We start from the raw sequence: 17,148 nt of genomic DNA on the forward strand, positions 1-17,148 counted from the left end.
ATGAGAAAGAGGATGAAAGATGGGGAGAGACCCAGAGCGCAGAGATTGGGCAGGAGCTGGAGGAGGAGGAAAAGGCAGGGAAGAAGCGGAAAATCAAGAAGAAAAAGCCAAAGGAGGAAACAAAAGAGAAGGGGAAGAAGATCAAGGAGAATAGTGAAGAGGATGAGACCCCAGGGAAAACCCGTAAAAGGAGATCTAAGGAAGAAGGAGAAGAAAAGAACAACAAAAAGGCTAAAAAGGAGGAGAAAGAGGAAGAAAAGAAAGAAGAGACAGAAAACAAGTGGAAATGGTAAGTGTCCTGTGCGTCTTTGACCTGTGGGTAGGTTTAACACTAATTCAATTGGGAGTTTTAGTTTTATTTCTTAGGGTAAAACTGTGAAAATGCTTTTTTATTACTATCTTTAACTGCTCTGCTGTGTTTTTTTAAGCCTTGAACTTGGCACACTTGGCAGGAGGAAGGGGATAAGAGATAATGGGAGGTCCTGAATACACAATAGTATTTGTATAATTTGTTTTTATTCTTGTAACAGTATATACAATACATATATTCCTCCTGAAATGGCTTTGCTGGTGCCCAGCCAGGGAACGGAGATGCTCATGGCTCGTGGAAGGAGATGATCACCACAACCCCCTGTAATAAAACAGTTTCCAAGACACTGGGAGTTGTAGAGGATATAAAGGGGCTGTACTTCTTTTTTTCCTCCCCCCTTTGCAGCAGTTTTTGGATGATCCAGGCAAGACTTTTAGCAGGAGAGCATTGGGAAATGATGTATGAGTGGGGCTGATGGATGCTGTATTTAGTCGAGGTGGCAGGGAGCAGTCGTTTTAGCCACTTGGTGTCACTCTCTCCCAGAGCACCCCAATATCTGGGACAGAGAAGGAGCACTTAGGGGGCTAGATGCTTTGGACCCTGTTACAAACCCGGGCTGCAGGGAGCTGCTAGGGTGTTATCCCAGACAGGGATGCCCATGGGTGCCTGGACCTTTGGGACAGCTCTTGCAGGGCACAGGGTGGCGTGAAAAGTGGGACTAGGCAGCTTTTTTGCCAAATAATGCCTTGTCCTGGGGGGGGGGGAGGGGGGCTGGAGCCTGGCACAGAGGTGAGAGGCTAGTATGTAGCAATAGCTCGATTTGCAGCAGATTTGCCCCAAAACACATGTGGGACTACATTTCCCATAAATCTGCATTGCCTTGGCACGTGGGGAGTGCCATAACCTGGACTGCTTGGACACAACGGTGGCTCCTCATGGCGATGCCTTGGGCACCACCACTGCCGTGCCCTGGTGGGTAGCAGGGTGCCAGCACAAGATGCTCAGGGTCTCTGTGGGTGGTCGGTGGCATGTACCGGTGTCTTGCCTCCTCGTTGCTTGGCCGCAGGGTCCATCGGCCCTGGCTCACCCCCGTTTGCCTCTGGCCGGGTTCGGGGGGCTGCAGCAGGTGAGTGCGGGCGATGCTCTGCCGGGATGAGGGATCGCATGGGTTTGAGAGGAGAGGCAGAACCCTTGCAGCATCCCACAAATCACCCTTGCGGCTGCCTGTCTCTGAGATGCTTTCAGCCAAGTTTTCTGTAGCTTGTTGATTTTTTTAAATATCTCTTTTCTATGTTTTCCTGGCACAATGCACCTTTCGATGCAATTGATTTATTCCGCCCCACTTCCCGTGGGGAGGAGAAGTCAGAAATACTTCCGGGGCACTGCTGAGCAAGAAACACAGGGGTTTTTCTTTCCCGGCATGAAGTCTTGCTGTGTTTTCCCAGCAACTCTTGTTTTCCCAGAGATGCTGGGGTTAATGGGCAGGTGCCTGGCTGGCACTGAGCTGCAGCGTGCAGATCTCTTGCCTGTCCCATGCACTGCCATCAGCAAACTTCTCTGGTGGGCTTCTTGTGCCCCTGACCTGAGTTATCTTTTTTTAATGTTCTCCCTCTGCTCTTCAGGGTGGGTGTTTTCATTATTTTTTTATTTTATTTTAACTCTTAAAATAATAATTTCTCAGCTAAGGCTTGTGGTGACTTTAAAATCCTAATTGCTCTGCAGAGAGGAGAGGTGCTTTATGATTTTAATGTAAATAAAATCTTAGGTATAAGTAGTATGGGGTGGTGGTCTCCTAGCCATGAATGTGGTGTGAGCTCCTCCTCTGGAAGCACATGAGCTTTTTTGTGTGTGTTTGTTTTTTTTAAAAAAAAGCAGTGAGGTCTGGGGAGGAAAGGGGGGAGTGTTTTAGCCCTTGCAGCCTCTTTGGCGCAAACTGAGCAACCTTTGTGGCTCAGCGGTGGGGTCTCTGTGCCTGCCCCTGTGGATTTGGCTGACCCATCCATCCTTTTGCTCTCCCCCTGCATTCCTCCATGTCACTGCACTGAGCATGTCCCCTTCCTCAAAACACCTTTCCCTGGGTTGCATTGCAGTCTTCCTTGTTTGAAAGAATGGGGAAACTGAGGCAGTAGCAGAGACAACAGGATTTCACCTGGGTTTTGTGGCAACCCTTGCTGCTCCCAGAACATCTTCCTGGTGTGACCTTGAGAGAAGGTCCCAGACCGCAGGGTAGGGATGCTCTCACAAGTCCCTGTGCATCTGTCCCAGGTGGGAAGAGGAGAAGAAAGAAGATGGGGTAAAGTGGACTCAACTGGAGCACAGAGGACCCTACTTCGCCCCCCTCTATGAGCCGCTTCCTGATGATGTGCAGTTTTATTACGATGGTACGTCTGCCTTGCAATGGGAGCTGGGGCATGTGGAGTTGTCCTCTGCCTGGCCAAAGAGCCGCTATCTTCTCTTGTATGGAGGGGAGAGTATTGCAGACCACAAATTATTAAAGGGCCTAAATATCCCATTGGATAAAGCCTGAACTGTGGGTTAAAGCTGGAGGGTTTTGGATGTGGTGGGAGTTACGGGATTATTGGGGAGCTAATGAGCCCCTGACAGTTGCAGGGTGCTTCATGCATCCCCCTCTATGTGGAGCACCCTGGGCAGGGTGAGGGCTCCCGTGCAGCTGCCTGCAGCTGGTTTTAGGATGCTGTAATGCAACCATGTATGGATCTGGGACTTGCACCTCTGCTCACAGCCTCTCCTGGCCATGGGGCATGCAGTGGTGGGGCTGGACCCTAAGTTTCTTGAGGGGAAGCAATGCATCTTGGTGCTGTTGCCTGAAGTCCTTGTGTACCTCTTGCAAAGATGGACTGAGGGGGAGGGAAAGAAACATTTTTTCCTCATTAAGATGCTTTGAGGTTTGAGTTTTAAGTCAGCTCATGCACAGTTTCACTGCAAGCTGGGAAAATGTGGTTTTACTTTTGATGAGATGCAGTTTGCCTGTCCCATGGCCTCAGTGACTGACATGTTGCTTGTCCTCTAAGACATTGCAGGGTTTGGCTGGATTGCTCCAAGCTCTGTCACAGCTCCTGATGTTGTCCCCAGGGCTGCCACGCATTGCCTTACAGCAACTCAGTGCATCGGTGAAGGGGCTGAGAGATTGGCAGGGCCGATCGGGTCTCTGCTGTACTCCTTGGTTTCCCACCATGCCTGCTGGGTTGTCGTCTCCTCCCTGCTCTTGCCTCCATCCCTGAACAGTTTTCAGACAGATCAGGGAAGGGAGGCAAGAAGGACTGTGGGGCTTGACCAAGGGATGCTGGAGATGGAAGGGGACTGCAGTCCCATGGGGTCTTTGTCCTCCTCAGCCCCCTCACTAGGGCTTCCTAAACCTTGTTGGTTTTTTTACAGTAGAAAAAAAACCCCGCCAATCTGGGGAAATGAGGTGTCTGGCAACGCTGTCACCAGAGGGCACTGCTGGGACATCGAGGGGGATGTTGGAGACTTTTTTTGGCTCTCTGAGGACGCACCCTGGCAGCTGTATGTAGTCCTGCATAGGGTGTAGACCTGCTCTGTGGCCTCTGAGCTGTTGGAGACCCATCTGTGTGTTGTGTGCATCTAGGCTGGTGGCTTTGGCCTGGGATCTTGGGTGATGTTGGCTTGTTTGCTAAAAGGTGTCAATGTTCCTGGATGAAAAAGTGTTTGTGGTCAGGCAACAACCCCAAGTAGGAAGGGACCATGGCTGAACTGGTGTATGTAGGTTGTCATGGGGCTGCTATAAGGCTGTGACCCACCATGTCCAGTTCAGGTGGAGGTCAGGAACCCCAAAAACCACAGTGTCTGGTGCAGGTAGGATTGAACCATCTGCTGGAGCTCTGCAGTGTGCTTTTCCTGCAGCTTGCCTAGAAAAACCATTTCCAAGTATTGGTTTCCTAGGAAGAGCCAAGATGTCCCTTGGATTCACTAGACTTAAGTGCCCTAGTCAAAGAACTCAGGAGAGGACGGTGGCTTTGCCACCTCCAAGAAATGATCAAGATCCACTGGACAACCATGAGAGGCTCTTGCATATGTATCTGTTGCACAAATCTTAGCTTTGAGCTTCCCATGATTGCTCCATCTGCATGGGAAAGTATTTGAGATAAAACCTCTCCAAGTGGGATGCTGGCTATTCAGCATGGTCCTGGAAGTGATCACGGTCAGAAAACAAACCTTTCTGTGTTGTCCTGTGGAGCCAGAAGTTTGGGACTCATCATGGCATGGTGGCGGCTGAAAGCCCTGTGGCTCAGTGACCTTAACATAAATCAGGATTTCCACTCTCCTGGAAGAGAAAATGAAGTGTGTGATTGCAGATGGGTTGTGTCAGTGTCCTGCTGTGCCAAGTGCTCTGGGTATTGATCCGCAGACAAGGCTGTGCCTGGGGGGCACAGGGGGGTGCTGAAGTCTTGCCAGTGTCTGTTCTCACCCCTTATCTCTGTTTTGGCACTGTGAGCATGGGGACTCGCTGAACAACTGCGTGGGGCTGTGGGGTTGGGCTGTCCCCATAACTGATGCTAAAGGTCCTCTCCCTTCCTAGGGAAACCCCTGAAGCTGAGCCTGGCCACGGAGGAAATTGCCACCTTCTACGCCAAAATGCTTGATCATGAATACACGACCAAGGAGATCTTCCAGAATAACTTCTTCAATGACTGGAGAAAGGTACCTTCCCTGTGAGGGCTTCCTTGCTGTCCATCCTCTGCATTAAACACTCAGCTTTAAACCTCCCATCCCCGGACAGATCCTAGGCTGCAATGTGGGATGGAGGGGATGGGTTTGTTTTTTATGGCTTAGTTTTTAATTTAGAATCTCATAATTATATGTTTATAAACAATACAATTTATTTCCTTGCTTCTTGGGGGTTTGGGCTGGGGCTTGCTGTCTGCAGCATCCTTGAGGGCTTCATGTTGGCACTCATGCTCCCTCTGAGTTTTAGTGATGCTACCTAAGAAAGCAGGTGCTGGGTCTTGCAAACAGCTTCACAAATGGTTTGGGGCATACGTACCTCTGAAGGATTAACCTCATGGTCCCACAGCACCACAGCTCAGGATCCAAACAAAAGCAAGACCCCTACTAGGCCAAGCTTACATGCCCACAGTTACTGTCGGTTCTGCTTCTGCAGTCCCTGCAAGCTGCTTGCAGCCATGCTTGGGGACTGCTTGTTTCCACAGCAGAGGTTAGAGGTTGCTCTACCCCACAGCTGGCTGTGTTTTGCTTCTCTGTGGGTGCAGGCTCAGGGGTCCAGAGGCAGCCTGGCTTCCTACCATGGCAGCTTTGTCTGCCCTGGGGTGGATGTGGCTGGGATAGCTGGGGTGGCTGGTTCCTTCTGATTTTTCTGAAGAACTGTCATGTGGGTCTTTATTTCCTTTTCTGTGAAGCAGAGGCATAGGCAGCAGTTATGTGTGGAGTTGGTTTTGCCTCCTGGCTTTACCCAGCCTCTCTCATCTCTTGCTCAGGAGATGACCTCAAAGGAGCAGAAGATAATCAAGGACCTGGACAAGTGTGACTTCAGGGAGATCCACAAGTACTTTGTGGACAAAAGTGAGGCACGGAAAGCACTCTCCAAAGAGGAGAAGCAGGTGAGGACTGTTTCCTATGACATCTGGGGCTGGCCAATATGGTTTGGGACCAGCTTGGCTTATTTTGGCTCCTGCTTGTCTCCTTTCCTGGTGTTATGCCCTGACCTGGGACCTCTTTGGCCTTTGGACCAGCTCTGTCTCCATGACCATCACACCCCTTTTCATCAAGTTTATCTGCAGGTGCTGCATGTTTCATGGCTTTGCAGGATACCAGTCATCCTCGGACCATGGTCTGGGGTCCTGCCCTGTCCGGAGGATGGTGGACGTTGCTAAGGGGCTGGTAGCGCACAGGCTTGTTCCATCAGCACATCATGCTGGGACAGCATCACTGAGGGTTTGCAAAGTGGGTGGAGATGAGCCATTTGTTGGGAGTGGACTTGGACCCATGCTCACCTCTTCCTCCAACCCTTTGAGCTCTGCCTTTCCAGCTTTGCTTTCTCCAGGGAAAGGAGGGTAGTGATAGGCAGGCACGAGTCACGGGGTTTTGTTTTCATCCTGCGGGGTGATGGTGGGATGGTGCTCGTTTCAGAAACTGAAGGAAGAAGCAGATAAGATCCAGGAGGAGTATGGGTACTGCATCCTGGATGGGCACCGGGAGAAGATAGGCAACTTCAAAACTGAGCCACCGGGGCTGTTCCGTGGACGTGGTGACCACCCCAAAATGGGCATGCTGAAGAAGAGGATCATGCCAGAAGATGTTGTCATCAACTGCAGCAAGTGAGTTCCTTCAGGAAGAGCTGAGCTCCCAAAAGCTGAGCTGCTTTTGGGACTGGGATAAACAGCACATTTCCTCTGCCTCAAGTTGCTGTGGGGTTTTGTTATCTCCTACAATCACTGCTTTGCACACCCTCAGCCTTAAACTCACTGGAGCCCTTCTATCACCTCCTGGTCACCTCCAAGTATTGGCTTTGCAGTTAGGTCCAACTTTCAGTTTCTCTGTGGATGTACAGTGGCCAGGAAAGCTGTTCAGCAGCTACCATCTCTCACTGGTGTCTGCACTGTTCACCTGGCATCAACTGCAAACACTGCAGTGCTCCTATGGTCTCCCCAAAGAAGGGACAACTCTGTACTTCTCTTGTGTTCCTCTTCCAAACAAGCCATTCCTCCTCATTTTATGAGTCACTCATGCTGGCTGGAAGCATCAGGATCCTCACTGGAGGGAGGAAAAGCAGTGATTAGGTTAAGAGTGTTTGCCCTTTAAGTTACATGAGTTGGATTGTTCTTAAACCACCTGTACAAAGACCTTGTGGCCTTGATTCAAAACACTCCCCACCAGCCCAGCAAGTTCTCCCATTGTCCCCAGCATCCAAAGGATTAAGACCTGATCATGTTGTAGAGCAATTTTGGGTGGGCTGTATGTTTTCTGTAAGTAATCCTGCAATGTGTTGACTACCCTTGGCTCACTGAAGAAGCAGTTGAGTGGATGACCTGTTCCTGTTCTCCTTCATGGTTTGAGGGCTGTAACCCTGCTCTGCCCACAGGGACTCCAAGATCCCTGAGCCACCAGAAGGGCACAAGTGGAAGGAGGTGCGTTTCGACAACACTGTTACCTGGCTGGCCTCATGGACAGAAAACATCCAGAACACTTTGAAGTACATCATGCTGAACCCCAGCTCCAAGCTGAAGGTTGGAGTTATGCTGTGGTTCAGGCAGAGCTGTTGTCTGTTGGGCCACTGGCTTTCTGCCAAGTGGAAAGATCAGGGGAAAGCAGAGATGTGGCATGTCAACAAAAATGTACTCCCCCCACCCCCAAAAAAGGGGGTAAACTAACTTAATTGGTATGCTGTTGGGTGGTGAGGGGAAAAGTACAGAGATGATTGTTAAGCGCTGAGCCTGTTCCAGGAGATGGATTGCTACTGGTAGAGCCATCCCTGTACCGTGCTGCATGTGTGTGTCTAGGGACGGCTGTTGAAAGCCAGGCAGGAGCAGAGAGGGTCCACAGGAACCAGAGTCTATGGGGTTGAATTCATTTATGCCAGTAAATGGAGGGCAGGGGGAGGTGGGATCACCATCTGTAGTACCATGGGGAGGGAAAGGTGATTTAAAGCTATTTCCAGTCCTCAAAGCAAAGAAGGAAACTGCATGCAAGTTGGGCACAACTGAGCAAGTGCATCGTGTCAGTCCATGTTGGTGGTGTCCAAGCAGCAGTGGTGGCCTCAGCTGTGCAGTGCTTGACTCCTCACTTGCTGTGTGCTGGCTGCTAGCTGGTGGTGGATGCCTCCAGGCTATGAGCAGCCCAGACTTGGCCAGGATTCCAGGTCCAGCACAGCCAGTAGAGGCCACAGAAACCTTGGATGAGCTGTTTCTGCTTTGATTTTTCTACTTCATGGATTAGATTTTTCTCAAGAAAACAATGGGTCTGAGCAGTATTTAGATGCTGGAGGTGTTCCCAGAACAGGGTCTGACTGGTAGGGGTGGAAGGAAGATGGGGCACTGGGTCTTGGCCTTTCTTTCCAGGGGGAGAAAGACTGGCAGAAGTATGAGGTAGCCCGGCGCTTAAAGGATGTTGTCCACAAAATCCGTGCTCAGTACCAAGCCGATTGGAAGTCCAAGGAGATGAAGAAGCGGCAAAGAGCAGTGGCCCTCTACTTCATTGATAAGGTATCTGCAGCCTCACCCTGGCCCCCAGGGCTGAGTTTGGGATTTAGCTTACTTGATCCACCCGACCCTGTAGGGTTTTTTTGGTGCCTGCTGGTTGTACTAGCCAGGGTTGCTCCTCCTGAGGCATCTGGCAATGATCATGGAGGATGGAGACTCCTACTATCCACTGATGCTTGTGTGAAGACTAAGTTGTGTGGCAGTGCAGGAGCTGTACTGTCCTTCCCAGACTTTACCAGCATGTGTGTGTTTGTGTGATGGTAAAGGCCCCACCAGAGAGCTGGATAACTTTATTCTGAGGGGGATATTTTGGGGTTTCTTAGAGCAGTGAAATAATCTTCTGCTGGAGCCAGTCAGTTCTTGGTTTGTACCAGGGTCCCAGCAGCCATTCAGTGAGGTACTGTCCTGAGAAAACTTTCTCTTTTTTCCCTTTGGTGTCCATGTCCACATTAACCTTGGAAAAGGGGAATTGTGGTGGGCTGGGATGGGTAACTTCTTGTCTCCTTCCAGCTGGCCCTGCGAGCCGGCAATGAGAAGGAGGAAGGGGAGACCGCAGACACGGTTGGCTGCTGCTCTCTGCGCGTGGAGCACATCAAGCTGCACCCCAGCCTGGATGGGCAGGAGCACGTGGTGGAGTTTGACTTCCTTGGGAAAGACTCGATCCGTTACTACAACAAAGTGTCAGTGGAGAAGCTGGTGAGTGGGGCAGAAACGGAGGCAGCGGCTGGCATGGCAATTTTGGTGCAGGGTTAACTGGATGGCTTGGCTCACTCAGTGGTCACCAGTCCCAAATCTGCATCTGAAATCCATTGCAAAGATGCCTCCTGTGCTTTAACACCACGGTGGCAGCATGTGCATGAGATGCAACGGTTCTGGGTGATGAGGATGCACACATGCTGACCCTGGCCTGAAGAAGGGGGAGAAACTTTGGGATAGGGCTTTCAAGGTTGTTCTAGCCCATGAACCATGAGAGAGAAGTCCTGCCTCCTGCTGGAGCATCCTCAGTTGACTGGTGGGCATTAAGACTTGAACTGTACTTATTGATATTTTATTTTTTGCTTTGCCCATGGGATAGATTATTTTAACAGTGTTTGTGGGGAAACTGGAGTGGCAGGGATAGCAGAGATGGGGGAAAACAGCCTGTGGCCCCAGTGGCTTTGGGTCCCACTGGCAGCCCTTGAAGTTGAGAAGGTTGGTGGTGTGGTAGGATGTGTACTACATGAGTCTGAATCAGAATATATCTGATTGAGGAGGCAGATGGAGATGAAGCAGATGTCTGGGAGCAATTTGCTTCTTGTCCCTGACCAGGGCCATCCTTTCCTTCTCTTCAGGTGTTCAAGAACCTGAAGCTGTTCATGAAGAACAAGGACCCAGGAGATGACCTCTTTGACAGGCTCAATGTGAGTTGTCAGTTCTAAGCTTTTGAAACAGCACCGATGGCCCAGAGGGAGTAGAAGCTAACCCATGACACCCCTGTCCAGCTTGCAGGCTCCCAGGCTGTGGTGCTGCATCAGTGTCATCCCTTACCATGGTTTTAACTATCTCCCCTCCAGAGACATCACTGTAACTGTTTGAACACCCTGTTGGGATGCTGTGATATTTTTTCCATCCTCTTTCTGCACTGGTAGCATCTTTAATTCTCTGAATACAGGCTTGGCTGCCTGCCTGCACCCACAAGTAACCCATGTCCCTGCTAAGGAGGTGACTTTCTGCTCCTTCCCTCCTCTAACTCATCTGCTTGGGCTTTTTTTTAGCCTGGGAAGGCCTGCCCACGCACATGTTGCTCAGGGCGTTGCTAGAGGTGTCAAACCTCAGCTGTTGATGCTTTTGCACCTTGCTGGGGTTCGGCAGAAGTGTGCGAGGCTGCCGGAGCACAGGGATGCTGGAGAGATGTGCTGCAGCCTTCCGTCCTGAGCTACTCCCCTGCAAAAACCTCTTCCCTCCTCTTCCTCAGTATGGGATGTGGGGTGCTGCCACTCATGCTCCCCCTCTGCCTGCATCCCCTACAAAGCCCCTTGCCCATCTTTACTCTGAAGAGGCTGCTCCTCTCTGGTTATATAAGATTTATCTGTGATAGGCTTTCTTGGTACAAGTAAGGCTTCCTCCAAACCCCAGAAGACTCTTCTTAGCATCTTCTGTTTCCAGTCCAACTGCAGCCCCATGTGCTCTGTAGAACAGAGATATCAGATGTGATGTATGCAAGATGTAATACTGGATGTGAGATGTGTCCTCTTGGACATAGATGGGCAGAAATTGTTGACTTCTGGGGAAATTCTTTGTGGGTATAGGTGGAATTTGTGCCAGTTTTTGGTAGATAAGTGCCTGACCCAACAAGTAGATCTGCCAGCTACAGGAGACTTTTTTAATACCTGATTTGGTTGCTTAGGCAGAAGATGGTCTGAAAAGCAAGTGCTTTATTGTCCTGGCTTCTGCTTGTTCTTTTCCTTCCTTTTTTCCCCCCCGCTTTGTCCCATCTTCCTTCCTCCAGACATGCATCTTGAACAGACACCTCCAGAGTCTGATGGATGGTTTGAGTGCCAAAGTGTTCAGGACCTACAATGCCTCCATTACCCTGCAGGAGCAGCTCAAGGCACTCACTAACTGTGAGTTACTAACAGTGTTCGTGGTATCACCAGCCGCATGGTGCGGCCAGTGGGCTCAGCAATGTCCGTCCATTGCCTTGGGGTCCCTAGAACTCCCTGCTCCTCCTTGGCAGGTGATGCACCACGTTGTAGCGTGGTATGCAACTTACAGGGGCATGCAGCAGGTTGGGAACCATACTAAGTGAGAAATAGTTACCTGCTCAGCAATAGTCTGACTAACTGATAGCCGAGACAGGAGTATTTCTTTTTCCCTCTTCCTTGCGTTCCTGGTTTGTTGCATTATTTTTGCTTGCCTTGGACACTTGAGTGATGAGGCACAATATCAAATTCAGTGATGCTCAAGTGTCCTTCACCAATTTCCACAACCAGTATTGCTCTCCCCTGAGAAAGGATGGGAAAGGCAAACAACTTGCTGTTGTTCTGGTCTGTTCCCTGTCTTCTGTAACTACCAGAAAGGAGACATAGTGATGCTTCCATTTATTTCCAGCTGAAGACAACATTGCGGGAAAGCTCCTCTCTTACAACCGAGCTAACAGAGCTGTGGCCATCCTGTGCAACCATCAGAGGTCTACACCAAAAACCTTTGAGAAGTCAATGCAAAATCTCCAGACCAAGGTGAGACAGACCAAACTGACAGACCAGACCTGATCTCACCTCTGATCTTTTTTGGGGGGAGGGGATGGGGAGAAGGTGAATAACCTGATGTCTAAAGAGATTGCATTGATCAAGTGTGGCAAGGAATAAACCAGGAATAGCGGCTTTTTAAAATCAGTACAGAGATATCGGCAACCCAGGGGTGGAGAGTGATGGGGTAAGATCAAATGCTGGAAGAAGCACGCTTGGCACAGAGTTTGGTTTTCATCGCTTCCTGACTTCAGACCAAGCTGGGTGCCTTTTGTGATGGCACCGCTTTGACACAGTTGGCTTGGGACTAGGGAAATTGGTTTTCCTGTTTGGCTGTTTGTAGGAGGACCAGCTGAAATTTCATGAGTCTGCTATGGAAATACCTCAGACTACTTCTTTTAATTGTCCTCAGCTTTTGTTCACACTCTGCCGGTGAGCCTGGGACTTTGCAGTGGGCTCCAGCACTGTCACGAGCCAGTCAGTCTCGTGCAGTTGCACAAGATGAACAGATAAGAGCTGCAGATGTTTCTGGCATCAGTACTGTGAGGAACTTTTGTAAGATGCTAAGAAATGCTTGAGGTCCAGCAGGTGCTGCAGGGGCAAGTTGTTGGGACTGGAGTAGGGCTGGTGAGAAATTGAGGAGTGGTGTGGTAAAGGAAAGGGAAAGAGGGAGGCAGCTGAAACCTCCAGGGAGGACAGGAACGTGGGCTGACTTTGTATTTACCTTAACAGATCGATGCCAAGAAGCAACAGGTGGAGGAAGCCCAGCAAGAGCTGAAAAAAGCTGAAGATGAGCTTGAAGACACAAAAGATGCCAAAGCAGAAGCGTGAGTAACTCTTCCTTACAATACTCTTTTGCAGAGGGACCTCTGTGTGGAGGGCCTGTGGATGGGGATGGTGCGGTCTGACACCCTACGTGCAGCTCAGCAGAACTGACATGCCCTTGTTGGGTACCAGGTGCCTTCTGCCCCATGAGAGCCTGGCAGATGGGTGGAGGTCTTGTGGATGGTTCCTTGCAACAGCAGGATTGCAAAGAGCTCCTTCAGGGGGATTTCTTTAGGATAGGGCACATCTCTCTGAATACTCAGACTTCAACCCAAGCTGCTGGCTTGGAGTTGGCCTACAAATGCCATGGTGCAAAGGATGCCTAGCTTGGGGTTGGACCTGGGGATAGACAGACTAGCCCTGATGCATGGTTTTCTTGTGGGACACTTGAGTGGTGGATTGTGGCTCGTCTGATCTCTGCAGCAGTCATTCCTTGGTGTCTGTTCAAATTTGCTCCTTCCTCCCAGAGCCCAAATGGGACTTCCTGCCCAAGACAGGAGGAGGTTAGAGGAGAGAAACAGGGCTTGTATTTTATGTTGTGCTCCGGGGTTTCTTGTTTTCTACTCATGCTCTGTGTTGCTGAGATGCAGAACAGGTTGTCAGAGATGGTTGTTGCTCACAGAGCCTGAATTTGAGGAGATAGTCTCTGCTGAGTGCTGCCTTTTGTGCTTGCCCAAATTTGGTGGTAATAATTTAAAAAAACAAGTGTCTTATCAGGTTAAAGTACTTGAAATAGGTTAGTGCTGAATGGCATCTTCCATTTTGCCCTTTTGGAGTATTTCTAGGCTCGGGCCTTGTAGGATTTAAGGTAAGTGTAGAGACTACTCTGAGCTGAAGTTCATTGGCTTCACATCATGCTTCCAGGCAGCAGCAGACGATAACTGCTCTGTATTTCACCTCTGCTGCTGCTTTTCCCCTTTAACATGCTGTCTGTCTTGCTCTTCCTCTGCCCTAAGCAATGTGGAGAAGAAAAAGAAGCTGTTGAAGCGGCTGGAAGAGCAGCTGGCCAAGCTGAATGTCCAGGCCACAGACAAGGAGGAAAACAAGCAGATAGCTCTGGGCACGTCCAAACTGAATTACCTGGACCCCAGGATTAGCATAGCCTGGTAAGTCTTGTGCGTGCTATGGGGCAGATGCTCCTCTAGAGATGTGCAGATCACCTAGCACAGGGGAGGGGGATAAACACATGCCAGAGCCCTGAGCCTCTGGGCGGAAAGGAATAAACTTTGGCCAGAGAAACCTGTCCAAGCCCTGAATGTGTTGGGGGAGGGAGGTGAGCAAAGTCCAAAGCTGAGGCTTCCCTTGCTGCAAATAACTATTTGCAGGATGTCCCTTCTGGGTTCAGGGCAAGAAGGGGTCACTTTGCATGTCATTATTGACAGTGGCACAAAGGTACTTTCTGAAGGAGCTTGGGGCTAAGGAGTTTGCATGGGTAAAAGATGCTGCACCCTGCGTAGAGAGGACCTCTATGGTGGGAGCAGAGCGGGATGGATAGCACATCCCCACTGCTGTCTTGTGGTCTGTACAGGTGCAAGAAGTTTGGTGTGCCTATCGAGAAGATCTACAACAAGACGCAGAGGGAGAAGTTTGCCTGGGCAATCGATATGGCCGATGAGGACTTTGAATTCTGAGACAGTGCCTTTCATGTTATGCCATGTTCATTTGGTGCTGTTGGAAAGCTTTTTTACTTGCTGCTGCAGTCGTTGCAGGAGTGGGGCTGGGGTGTTGTCTAAGGAAAGAGTTTGATGCAGGTATTTTGTGCCTTTTTTGTATACAAGAGAAAACACACAGTTTCTAGTTGAAACAGGTATTGTTGACTTGTGACACTCAATCCTGACGGCGGTGACTTTGATGCGAACTTTTAATTCCTCTTCAGAGTTGCCAAGTGCTTTGGATCTTTTCTTTCCTCCTCCAGAGTCTGGGAAGAAGATTGAATGAGAGCCTTAATTGTGCTGATAGGATTAGATCTAATCTTGTTTATCTCCTTGATGTAGTGGAGCTGTGCTGCCCTTTTCAGACTCTGAATTGGCTTGATGGGGGAACACAAGGCAATGATGGCACTGAAACCGGCAGCTGCAGTATTAGACCTGGGCATGGGTCAGGGATGCACCGAGAGGAAAAGAAAAATCTCAGGGTTTTACATGTCAGGGTATTTTGTGCCCTTTCACCTCCAGGAGAAGAAGAAATTGTGCAATTGCACAAACACTATCAAAATGGAGAAATGTTGTGGGAGGGAGAGAATGTCATGGCAGGAGAAGGAGGGAAGGGAAAATGCTGGATTAAAAAGCAGGTTTCACATTGGAAGCATGAAATTCACCTTGGCATTAGCAAAGTGTACTTCAGTAATCACCCCTATGTGGTTAAACCTTGGTCTGGGAGAGGACATCTCATTTGGGGCCATACTTTCTTTCCCCTACTTGCTTCAGTTGGCTCTGGTTCAGCTCACTGTATCCACAGCAGAAACTAAACTGTCTAGCCACAGATTTAGCAATGGGAAAGGATGATGCTGGCTGTGGGGCTGGACCAGGCTCCGGTGGGATGTGAGCGTGCTGGGGAGTGGTACCAATCTTGCTGGAGCTGTGCCTGTGTTGGGATGACAGCTTCGTCATCAGGCTGCATCCTCCCCAGTCTGCTCCTGCTGGTCATGAAACAGGCAGGGACTGATAGCATAAACTGCTGGTGCTTGCTGCCTAATTGGCTGCTTTTCAGAGGAAAAAAAATAAGTGATATCAGCATGTACCTGGCAACAGTTAGCCTACATGCAAGTGAATCTCAGGTGTAAGCAAGCTGTTGCATTGGCAGCAAGGCCTTCAGGCATCTCAGGGCTGATGTTCAGGTTGCTATAGTCCAAAGCTCTTGGTGCTTCCCATGTGTTCATTTACAGCCACTTGTTCTTGTGTTTAAACTATTGCTATTTTGGTTCGAAGTCAGGTACTTGAAATGCATTTCATTAAAACTGGAAGTGATTTTTTTCTGAGTATTGGTGACTGGAGGCTTTTTGCAACTCGTCCAAGATGCGGTTCTGCTGTGAGCTGATGTGCAGAGCTCTGGGCCAGGGCTCAGTCTCTATAGTGGGGTCTGTGTATGCTCAGTTGTCTGCAGGGGATTAGGCTTGATAGGAAATCCTTTGCCTTCAAGCAAAGAGCCTGCCTGCAGATCTCAAAAACCATTTGTGCTTGGTCCCTAAGGGCCCGTATACAAAACTGAACCACCAAAATTGAATTGCTGCATGATAGCAGAGTCATGACAAATGTAAGAGGAAAATGCATGTGTGAAACCAATGCTGTTTTATCTCACATCCGCACTGGGGTGTGCTCCACCACTTGGCTGAGATGTGGCAGCTTATGAAACTTAACTGGACTGTTTCTGCCAGCCCCAAGAGCTCATGTTGGTTTTAATGAGGCAACTGACTCCTACAACAGGGATCTAAATCAATCTGAATGGTGGCAAGAATTTTTTTCTGGCAAAGGTAGGCCAGTTATCAGCTGCACAAGCAACGGGCAGGAGCTGCCAAGCATGCCTTGACCCCTGTGTTGGATTTGTACCTGTGAAACACAGGTAACCAATTTGGTCCCAGTGGATGGAGATGTTTTTCTGCCCACCCTGCTAAACACTTTCTGGCTTTCAAAGGAGGTTAAAGTGAATATTTGCCACTAAAGGTGGTAAGTTTGTTCCATCCCAAATAAGAGAGTAATTCTAGCCAACCCCTTAGTGAAACAGTGCTTCTGTTTTCCAGTATCAGAAAAAAGGAGCAAGATGCAATTGGATGAGCACTGTGGGTGTTTCCATTGAACCAACAGATTTTTTTTTAAGTATTTCCTAGAGGAAAAAGTCTCTCAAACACCATGTGAGAGAAGGGAGCTGCATTAGTAAGAGCAGCTGCACCAGTTTGAACAGTTGCTGGGGGAGCACTGGAAAAATCACCCCAGAAAGCAAATCCTACTGCAGCTTTGGGGCGAAATGAGTAACTTGGTCCTTGGCTTCTCCTCCAGCAGGTTCCCATTGGTGCTGTGATCCTTGGCTGGCTGCTGGGTTAATGGGGTGGAAAGACTGAGTAATTGCTGTCCCACATGGTCCTGTCCATCCTCACCCTGGTTTTTGCTGGGGCAGTGGATCCATAGAGTGGGTGCTGGCAATATTTCATGCTTACAGGGCTATGCTTCCCTGTCTGTATCAATGCATCTGCTTCTCTGAAAGGCCATGCCTGGAGCAAAATTGAGGTGGTTCAACTCCAGTGAGAGCTCAGCTAATGAAGGAAGCTGGAGGCCTTGTGTTTGCCTCTTGTGCTGCAGCAGATGAGGAGGGCCAGGCTGGCAGATGGGCTCTGTGCAATACTGAAAGACTCGTTGGCCATGCTCAGATGCTCTGGATGTCAGGGCTGCAAAGACCTGCCAGTGTCAGCTAAATAGTAATTATTAGCTATTCTGTAGGAGCTTAAATGAAGCGTTCTTTCCCCAAAGGGTGTTACCCTGGATTGTGTTGCCCTATAAACCAGTTCTATGGGGCTTGACAATTTCTGTCAAAAAGCTTAGTGAAACCAAGATTGGAAATCCAAATGCATGGGAGGTATGAAGCAAAAAACAAGGTGGAG

General features: G+C 49.5%; 1 protein-coding gene across 3 annotated transcripts; it reads left to right on the forward strand.

Moving 5' to 3' along the window:
• The first annotated feature begins 1,216 nt into the window (after positions 1-1,216).
• On the forward strand, positions 1,217-15,522 carry TOP1MT (DNA topoisomerase I mitochondrial). 3 transcript variants are annotated; one of them, XM_072851129.1, is made up of 14 exons: positions 1,217-1,282; positions 2,576-2,691; positions 4,869-4,990; positions 5,785-5,907; positions 6,437-6,624; positions 7,389-7,533; positions 8,365-8,508; positions 9,016-9,201; positions 9,837-9,905; positions 10,994-11,108; positions 11,596-11,723; positions 12,465-12,559; positions 13,514-13,663; positions 14,086-15,522. In XM_072851129.1, exons 3-14 carry the CDS (start codon positions 4,925-4,927, stop codon positions 14,186-14,188), a joined length of 1,512 nt encoding a protein of 503 aa, XP_072707230.1. In that variant the 5' UTR covers positions 1,217-1,282; positions 2,576-2,691; positions 4,869-4,924; the 3' UTR covers positions 14,189-15,522. The 3 variants fall into 3 exon arrangements, with proteins under 3 accessions (XP_072707230.1, XP_072707228.1, XP_072707227.1); XM_072851127.1 differs by having other exon boundaries at positions 1,218-1,436; XM_072851126.1 differs by lacking the exon at positions 1,217-1,282 and adding an exon at positions 1,739-1,933.
• The last annotated feature ends 1,626 nt before the right edge of the window (positions 15,523-17,148 follow it).

This window comes from Ciconia boyciana, chromosome 2 (assembly GCF_034638445.1).
Source record: "Ciconia boyciana chromosome 2, ASM3463844v1, whole genome shotgun sequence".
Taxonomy (NCBI): Eukaryota; Metazoa; Chordata; class Aves; order Ciconiiformes; family Ciconiidae; genus Ciconia; species Ciconia boyciana.